Raw genomic sequence first — 10,248 nt, 5'->3', positions numbered from 1 at the left:
TTTTAGGGTCACTTATATATACTATCATATCATCTGCAAAAAGTGATATTTTGACTTCATCTTTTCCAATTTGTATTCCCTTGATCTCCTTTTGTTGTCGAATTGCTCTGGGTAGGACTTCAAGTACAATGTTGAATAGGTATAGAGANAGTGGACAGCCTTGTCTAGTCCCTGATTTTAGTGGGATTGCTTCAAGCTTCTCACCATTTACTTTGATGTTGGCTCCTGGTTTGCTCTAGATTGCTTTTATCATGTTTAGGTATGACTTTCCCCCCTTATATAAGAATCTTCTCTTGTCTTATTAGAGCTTTAGTCTTGTAGCGTATTTCATCTTGTGTAAGAAGTTTAAAGTGTAATTTATACAATATAATTTCATCTTGTGTAAGAAGTTTAAAGTGTAAATTATACAATATAATTATAGCTACCTCTGCTTTTGTGTGATTACTTACTATGGGCAGTTCCTTCTTTATCCATTTGCTTTTGGCTTTTTTTTTTTTTTTTTTTTTGGTCTTAGGTCTAAAGAGATTACTGGTGGCTCCTACTTAATCTTCATTGTACTCCATATAGAGCAAAGGCCATCAAAAAGAAGTTTACTGTAGATAGCATATGCTTAGACATTATTATTTTTATTTTATGAGTATGAGTATTTTACTTGCATGCATGTTTGTGTGTCATTTGTGTGTTTGGTGCTCATGCCAAAAGAGGGTTTTAGATCCCTTGGAACTAGAGTTCCAGATGGTTGTGAGCCACCATGTGGGTGCTGGGAATTGAACTCAGGACCTCTGGAAGAGTAGCCAGTGTGCTCTTAACTCCTGAGCCATCTCTCTAGCCCCATGATTAGTTTTTTTTTTAAAAGTTTAATTCCTTTAGTTAATTTATGTATTTTGATTGGGGATTAAATATAAAACAATTTTTATTTAACAAACTTACTGAAAAAGAAATTATTATTATTTATTTCTTATAATTGTTTTTCCTACCTTTCTTACTGTTTTTTTGTCACTGACTTTTTATTATGCCTTTTCTATTTCCTTTATCTTCTATGAATATTTTGCAATTTATAAGGGGAATATAAAAAGCATTTTAAATGTATAACACTACTTCAAATTGGTAATAAATTGACTTTAATCCCATGTAAAATCCTTAGCTTTTACTTTAAGAGAGCTACTTTACATTACATAGCTATTTATCAGTTTTTATGGTGGTTATATTTTTTCTTTCATAGTCTATAAAGGAGTTAAAAATATGTGCCATCATGAGAGAACTAGAGGATTCTATATTTATATAAGTATTTGTTTTTCTCAGAGAGCTTTAAGATTTCCTATGATTTGTGTAACCTTCCAGCATTAATTTATTCTTCAGTGGTCAGGGCTCCCTGGAATAGTCAAGTGTAGGACATCCCCTTCACTGTTGATGGCCATTTGCTGGCTACAGTGTTCTTGGTTGTTTTTGTTCTTTTAGCTCTGTATCCCTAGCTCTCCTTGACTGCATTTTCTGCCTGAATAACAAAGCAGTCACCAGAGCATCCTTGCAGATGGCATATTTACTGCTTCCAGTGTCTCTCAGGACTTTTTATGACTTTTGAAACTCTGGTTAGAATGTGTTTCATTTTGAATCTTTTTTCTGATAATCCCAGTTGGAGATGTTGAGGTTTTTGAATTTTGATAGCATACTGGTTCTCATACTTCCAATTTCATGGCCATTGTTACTTATAGAAATCTTTCTATTACACTTACGTGTGTGCGTGCGTATATGTATGTGTATATACATATAATATGTATGTGTGTATAAGTATATGTGAGCATGCATGTGTGCTGTGTGGATGTGGAAGCCAGAGGACAACTTCTCTCCTTCTGTCCTGCTGGTTTCTAGTAGGTCTTTTGCTCTCTACCCAGCATGTCCTTGGCTCAGCCATTAGTTTTTATTGAATTCTTTAGGTATATAATTTCTACTTCAATTCATAGTTGTTACCTTTCTGTTCATGTTCTCATTTTATTTCTTTTGTTGCTTTCTTTATTCTAATTTAGGTCATTTTACTTCTTTAAAGGTTGAGTTCTTTAGCTAATTCATAAATCAGAGTTTTCTTGAATCTTATTTGGCTTTCAGTTGAGCTAAGTCTCTCTGTCTCTTTGTATGTTGTTAATTTTCACTGAGATTTGCCCATTTTTAAACCAGCGAACAGTAGATTAGTGAAGTTGTGGGAAACAGTATAGAAGTTACTATACACACACACACACACACACACACACACACACACACAGAGAATGACCACATAATCTAGCAATTTCACTCCTGAATGTTTAGCTAAGGAATGCTACATCAGTATGTATAATAAATAGCTTTACTGCTGTGTTCAGTGTTGCATAAATCAATCTAAGTGGCTTTCCATGGATAAATGAATAAAGACGTGTTATATTATAGGAGATCACTGTTCATTCAGTCATAGCAACATGGGTAACACACAGGGTTTACATGAAGAGAAATAAGCCAAAGATCAAATCAGTTCCTGTATGATCTCACTCATGTGGAATTTGGAAACGGTAACCTTAGTGACTTTGCTCATTGGGAGACTTAGATTAAAGGCTACAAAACATTAATAGCTCAAATAGTGTCAGGAGTGCTGCTGTGCAGCTCGGTGAATAACTAAATATTAAGTAATTAAGTGTTTTCTCTCTCTCTCTCTTTTTGATTTTCATTCCAAGACAGCATGTTTCTGTATAGCCCTGGCTGTCCTGGAACACCATTTGTAGACCTGACTGGCCTCAAATTCAGAGGTCTGCCTGCCTCTGCCTCTCAAGTGCTGGGATCAGTATTTTGTCTCCTTGATAAGTGTTAATAGAGTGGATAGACAGTTCTCTAATCATAAAATGATAGTTGTGTGATGAGGAAGAGAGGTGGAGGTTGTCTCCCTGAGTTCACAGTGTTGTTTGGGGATTGGAAAGCTGTAGTTACCATAGTGACAGTCCCGGCTGCATGACCTCTCTAAGTGCTGAGTTCACCTGGGGTGTTCTGCAAGGTTTACAGGTAGATTTGGTTAGCATGTTGTTAGCTGTGGTAATGGATGCCTCGGGCTTGAATGGGCTTCTCTGTCTGCTGTGATCTCGTATATTGTATGTGCAAAGTGTTTTCACCTGCGTCCAGTCATTTGTTTTTATTTCTTACAGAGGCATCCCGTCATGGTACCAAAGGCTTTTCATCAAAGAAGGACATGAAGCGTTCCTTCCAAGAAGAGTTAAGCAGAAGACTCAGCAAGTGTGGCGCTGACATTTTCCATCCGAGGAAACAGTGGGAGAGTGAGAGGAAGACGGAAAGTCAAAAAGTGCTGTGCAGTGGACCGTGTGTGACAGCTAACAGTGGTACAGAGAAAAGTGTCTCTGCCAACAGAGATCAAGGACAGAAAATATCTCAGAAAAGGTCTCACATGGTGGCAGTGACTCACAAAGAGCCCCACCTTTCAGTCAGCAAACATTCCCAGTCACATTTGAAACTTACCTCTCCTCTGAAAGGAAAGCAGCAATGTCTGAAAGGGAGCCGACTCCACGACACGACCAGTAAGGTGATCGATTTAAAAAGGAGCACTGGATTGAACTCCTCCTCAAACATTGCTGTAGCTAGATTAGAATATAAACATATTTCTAAATGTGATCAGTTAGAGAGCTCTTTTACAAAAAAGCCATCGTTTTGTAGTAAACAAACAACTTGTGTCAAACTACACAGTGTCAATGAATGTGGGCAGAAGCTTTCTCATCCCTCACTCTTAAATAAAAAAAAAGGCACAACGATTCGGGACGCAGAGAGGGGAGCAGAGAGTGTGTGTGATGAGACTTCTCAGACCGTTCGCCAGAGCGGTATCCTGAATAACTCCCAGGATTCCTCTACTGGAGAGAAAACTTATGAATGTACCAAGACACACAAAAACTTCAGCGGTGGTTCAGATCATGGTAAGCAGGTTCCTTCTCCAGAGAATGTTTTTAGAGGGAACAAATGTGGGGATGTCATTCATCAGAGCTTAAAAGATCTTCAGAGTTCCCACCTTCAAGATGAGGCTTACAAGTGTGAGGAATGTGTCCTGACTTTTCGTCAAAAATCAGATCTCCGAGAACACCAGAAAACTCATGGGAGAGCCAAATCCTACAAATGTGGAGAGTGTGGTAAAGCTTTTAGCAGTTGTTCAGGCCTTAATGTACACCAGAGAAGTCATAATGGAGAGAATCCCCGTGAATGTAAAGAGTGTGGCAAAGTCTTCGCTAGTGGTAGAGGTTTAGCTTGCCACCAAAACTCTCATACAGGAAAGAAATCTTATGACTGTGAAGAGTGTGGCAAAACCTTTAAGAAGAGTTCAAACCTTATACAACATCTAAGGATTCACACTGGAGAGAAACCTTACAAATGTGAGGACTGTGGCCTAGCTTTTAATCAAACCTCCCATCTTGCTAAGCACCAGAGAATTTACGATGGAGAATGTGGTAGATCCTTTGTCAAGTGTTCCACCAGCAGACGTTGTCATAGCATTCATCCTGGATCGAAGCCCCACAAGTGCAAGCAGTGTGGGAAAACCTTCGCTGATATTTCAAAGCTTACTCAACACCAAAACGTCCACACTGGCGAGAAACCGTTCAAGTGTAACGAGTGCGGCAAAGCCTTTAACAGTGGGTTAAGCCTGAAATATCACCACACTGGAGTTCACACTGGAGAGAAGCCCTACAAGTGTAAAGAGTGTGAGAAAGCCTTCACGCAGATTGCAAAGCTTACAGAGCACCAGCGAGTTCATACTGGAGAGAAGCCCTATGAGTGCAAGGAATGTGGCAAAGCCTTTCGCAATTTTTCAGCGTTCAATTACCACCATAGAACTCATACAGGAGAGAAGCCCTACGAGTGCAAGGAATGTGGCAAAGCTTTTACCAAAAGTTCAGATCTCAAAAGACATCACAGAATTCACAGTGGAGAGAAACCTTACAAATGTAACGAGTGTGGCAAAGCCTTTGCCATGAACGCAAGTCTGAGAGAGCATCAGAGGGTGCATACTAAAGAGAAACCCTACAAATGTGATCAGTGCAGCAAAGCCTTCAACCACTACTCACACCTCACACTGCACCAGAGACTTCACACTGGAGAGAAGCCCTACACGTGTGAAGCCTGCGGCAAAGCCTTTTCCAGGTGGTCAGGCCTCAGATATCATAAAAGAACTCATACTGAAGAGAAGAAGTGTTCCTAATGCAAAGACTATGGCAAGCTGTGTGTGTGTGTGCACATAGGTGGACACATGTGACCATGTGTGGAAGGCTGAGGTTAATATTGAATTCCTCCATTGCTCTACCTTCTTGTTTTTTTAAAAATTACATTAAGTGCCAGGCAGTGGTGGCACACACCTTTCATCCCAGCACTCGGGAGACAGAGGCAGGCAGATTTCTGAGTTCGAGGCCAGCCTGGTCTACAAAGTGAGTTCCAGGACAGCCAGGGCGACACAGAGAAACCCTGTCTCGACAAAAACCAAAAAAGAAAAAAAAATTACGTTAAGCATGTTGCTTTGTGTGTTCATGTGTATGTATGTGCATGCATGTGTCATAGTTGGGGGGGGGTTGGTTACGTCCTTCCATGTGGTCTTGGGGATCTAACTCAGGAGGTCACAGGAGGTCACAGTTCCTTTACCTGCTGAGCCATTTTACTGACCTCACCTTATTTTTTGATACAAAGTTTAATTTTTTTTAAAAGGATGTATTTTATGTGTATAATGTATGAATGTCTGTGCATCACATACTGCCCACAGAAGCCAGAAGAGGGCATCAGATTCCCTGGCAGTGGAGTTACAGGCAGTTCTTAGAGCCAGTTGGTTGCCGGAAGCAAACCCATGTCTTCTGCAAGAGCGAGTGTGTTCTAAGCCAACTCTCCAGTCTTGTCTTCAGACATTTTTAAATAAATAACTTATTTATATACTTATTTATTTGTGTAAGCACACATGTCTGTGCTCAGAGTTAGAGGACGACTTGCAGGAGTTAGTTCTTTACCTGGTTGGTCCCAGGGATTGGACTTAGGTCATTTGGCATGATGGCAGGCATCTCACAAGTTCTGAGATAAGCTTTCTCAATGAACCTGGAGTTCATTGACTGGGACCAGCAAGCCTTCATAATATTAATTGTCTATACCTCCAGAGCTAGAGTTATAAAGTTGTGCTGTCATGCCTAACTTGTATTTATTTATCTTGTATTTATTTATTTATTTATTTATTTATTTATTTATTTATTTATTTATGATGATTTGAGACAGGTTTTCTGTAACTCTGGGTATCCTAGGACTCACCATGTAGACCAGGTTGGCCTTGAATCACAGAGATCCACCTGCCTCTGCCTCCCGAGTTCTGGAATTGAAAGCGTGTGCCACCATGCCTGGCCTATGCCCAGTTTTAGGTGTAGGGGAAGGGATTTGGATTTGGGTCTTTATGTTTGAATAGCATCTGCTATCTCCATTGAGCCATCTCCTCAGCCTGCATGGTGAGTTTTTTTTTTTTTTTTGCTTTTTAAATTAATTTTATTTATGTGTATGGAGGTTTTGTTTGTGCACATATCTGTACATTACATGTGTGCCTGATCCATTCCCTGCGGAGACCAGAAGAGGGTGTCAAATCTCCTGGACTGGATTGCACACAGCTATCAGCTGCTATTTGGTTGCTGGCTGCCAACTGATTAGTCATTTCTCCTGTCCTGTGGCAACAGTTTTATTCAGATATCAAACATTGTTTAATAAATAATTCATGCTGGATATATTATACATGTAATGAATGTGGGAGACCCTTGTCTAAAATATACATCTTAGAAAATAGTAAAAATGTTCACATTGGAGAATTTTTTTTTTTACAAATGTAATTACCTCTCTATATATGGGTGCGTGTGTGTATATGTGTGTGTGTATGTATGTATGTGTGTGTGTATGTATGTGTGTGTATATGTATGTATGTGTGCGTGTGTGTATGTATGTATGTGTGTGTGTATGTGTGTGTGTGTATGTGTGTGTGTATATGTATGTATGTGTGCGTGTGTGTATGTATGTATATGTGTGTGTGTGTATGGGTGTGTGTGTATGTGTGTTTGTGTATGTGTGTGTGTATATGTATGTATGTGTGCGTGTGTATATGTGTGTGTATGTGTGTGTATGTATGTGTGTGTGTGTGTATGTATGTATGTGTGTGTGTATGTGTGTGTATGTATGTGTGTGTATGTATGTGTGTATATGTGTGTGTGTGTATGTATGTATGTATGTATGTATGAGAGGACAACTTGGAGGACTCAGTTCTTCTTCATCCACATGGGTCCCAGGGATCAACTCAAGTTCTCAAGTTGGTGGCAGATGCCTTTGCCAGCTCACTCCAGCTCATTAATATAGAGCAACACCTTTTTTGAACTTCAGATCTTGGTGAAAAAGAATTATTAGAAAGATCCAATATAGAGAGGATGTGTGGCAGTCTTTAACTTGGTAGAGTTGTACATCATTAGTGGCATTCAGGGGGTGCTCACAGCTATAAATAGTGAAGATGACTCCTGTCTGAAAAAGATACTTTTTGTTTTCTTTTTTTCCAGGGTTTCTCTATGTAGCACTGGCTGTCTTGGAGCTCACTCTGTAGATCAGGCTGGCCTTGAACTCACAGAGATCTGCCTGCCTCCACCTCCCAAGTGCTGGGATTAAAGATGTGCACTGACAACAACCAGCAATAGATGGATTTTTTTTCCTTTTTTATTCTGTCAAGATACATTTTTTTTTTTAAAGTTCAAACTTCCTCTTCATGGAAGCAAAAACTTGCACTTAAATTAATGTATCTTGTTTGACTAATTCTGTAGAGCTTTTAGCCTTAGTTTATTTCCAAGATTTTATAATACTCTGATTAGATTGTGTGTGTGTGTGTGTGTGTGTGTGTGTGAGAGAGAGAGAGAGAGAGAGAGAGAGAGAGAGAGAGAGAGAGAGAGAAGGGGGTGGGCATACAGAGGAGAAGGAGAGAGGTATAGAATTGTGCATGTGTGAGTGAATTGTTCTGGCATGGGCATTAGACTACTGGAGGCCCCAGGGAGCATGTTGACAGCGTTGTACCAGGTAAGCAGATATCTCAAGTGATCATTTTCTCATTTTCATTAAAGCTTAAAATTATTGCTGGAACATTAATTATGGAGAGATATAGTATATAAACTTGATTTCTGAGTCTTCAGTGGTTGTAAAATTTTAACCTCTATTTTTATATGTTATGCTTTGAGTCCTATGATGTACACTTATTTTGGGTTTGTGCTACATTGAAATATATAACTATTATAATATAAGGATCAATTTTAGGACTAAGAAACTCATGGAAGAGATAAACAGCTCGTGCATGTCTCTGAGTGGATGGGTTTCGTGCTTACCTATCTTGATACGGTAATTACTGACATGAAAGAGAACGCAAATGACTTCCCACTATGGTTCCTTCAAGCCTCCTGTAATCTGAGGAAACAATGGAGACATCATCTTCCTGAAGTCTGTGTGGGATAACTGCGTGTAACCCAGAGGCTTAACCCTAGCTTTCCAAAGGTCCCGCATTCCACAAGAAAGACAGTCTCCTCTCCGTTCTTCACAGATGTCATTTTGATTCTGTGAAGTCCTCATCTTTAGTCTCATGGGCAGTAAAATAATTTTTCACTTGTAACAGCCCCATCTCTCTTCTAAAGGGGTTAGAGTTCTAACTATCTAGTTTATTTGCTAAGAGGATTGAATGAACTGCCCTTGGTTCTCAGTATACTTTCCCAGTGCTCAGTTCTGTGAGAGTACAGAAGGCAGGGCCTATGGGCTCCATCTGTCTCCTGACACTTAAAATGAGAGAGTGTGGGGGAGGGGCAACAGACAGGCGCTTTAAGGGAGTGGGCACAGATTTGTGAGGCACTGGGGCCTTGGACCTTCCAGAGATCAGGCTAGCACTCTGGGGACTTTTTACTGATTGGTAATTTCTCCTAATTTCTTTCTGACATTTCACATTCTGCCTGGGCTAGAGCATACTACAGCTCTGGGCTGTTGTCTTTTGAGTCCATCCTGTATTTTCTACTGAGTTCTGGGTGATCTTGCAGGAAACTAAAGAGTTGGGCAGGGAATTTTAGACAGATTTCCTTATTTACAGAATAAGCAATTGAAGGGTGGTATAATTCAGAGTTTGCCCTGGGCTGGGTGTGGCAGTTGTATGCCTTTAATCCTGGCACAAGGGAGACAGGGAGACATGCATGTCTGAGTTTGAGGCCAGCCTAGTCTATGTAGTACCAGAACAGTTAAGGCTGGTCCCCACCAGATCCCTCAGGCATCCCTGATTTTTCCATTCCAGGAAGTACACTACTTCCCTTCTCGACTTATCAATGAGTGGAAAGATGAGTGTGAGAAGCACCTTCAGTTTCAGAGGTGGGACGCTTCCTTTGGAAGCGATGCAATGATTTAAGGTCCTACCGTTTGCGGTGATGTAAACTTAGAGGGGAGCAGGACCCAAGGCATCTCAATCAATGGCCTGAAGAAATGATTAGCCAGGAGGAAGATGCAGGACCGATTGGCCAGACATGCACTCTGGAAGCTCCTGGTCAGCCTGTGAAAGTGTGTAATGTCCGAGGTGGAACAGACGGAGGGGCAGTCACTCCTGCTCTGCATCTCCTTATTTGTCTCTACCTCTTTGAGGTTGCAGAAAGGACAAGGAAGAAGATGGATCACATGAGGGAGAAACCAAAGGGTGTAGTTTGCTTTCAACTGATAATGGCTGCCCAAATATCTTTAAAGGAGGCTGTCTGTCTTTACTGGTGACAATGGAGACAGCCATTCTTCGTCTTCTTCCTTTTCCCCCCAAGAGATTGTGTTGTGCAGCAGCATCAATCACAGATCCTCTTGGCCGACCAGTGAGTCTGGATAAGCCCTGTCTCGGTGTCACTGAAGATCACTTACGCTGTAGGAAGGTGGTCTTAAGATCAGCCTCTTTAAGGCCAGTGAGGGAATCTCAAGTGTGGTTTTTTTTTTTTTTAATTTTATTGATTTTTTTTTTTTTGGTGTGAATTTCACTTCATGCGCCCAAGTCCCACTTATGCCTCTGTCCCTCTATATCTGCCTTCCGCCCTTACAACCGACCTTCCCAAAGGAAACCAACAACAACCAAAAACCAAAACAGCACTTCACCAGGAAGCTGCAGTGTCACACGGTGTGTCACACAGTATACCCTTATGTCCAAACAGCTTTATGGTTTGAGACCTCTGGCTTCTGTTACACCATCAG

The 10,248-nt window shown here is 40.6% G+C and overlaps 1 protein-coding gene across 4 annotated transcripts in view; it reads left to right on the top strand.

Annotated features, from left to right (window-relative positions):
- The window catches only part of LOC110298312 (zinc finger protein 2 homolog), a 36,423-nt gene extending 29,603 nt beyond the window's left edge, over positions 1 to 6,820 (top strand). For 3 of the 4 annotated variants that reach the window (XM_029479842.1, XM_029479841.1, XM_029479844.1), the window contains exon 3: positions 3,162 to 5,385. In XM_029479842.1, coding sequence (XP_029335702.1) covers positions 3,162 to 5,212 — 2,051 coding nt within the window. In that variant the 3' untranslated portion in view covers positions 5,213 to 5,385. Of the gene's footprint in view, positions 1 to 3,161 lie in introns of all 4 variants that reach the window. The other variant, XM_021167479.1, reaches the window with a different exon arrangement.
- The last annotated feature ends 3,428 nt before the right edge of the window (positions 6,821 to 10,248 follow it).

The sequence above is a fragment of the Mus caroli genome, chromosome 7 (genome assembly GCF_900094665.2).
Source record: "Mus caroli chromosome 7, CAROLI_EIJ_v1.1, whole genome shotgun sequence".
In the NCBI taxonomy this organism is placed as follows: domain Eukaryota; kingdom Metazoa; phylum Chordata; class Mammalia; order Rodentia; family Muridae; genus Mus; species Mus caroli.
Note: the sequence above shows the minus strand (reverse complement) of the source record. Positions and strands in the feature narration are given on the sequence as shown.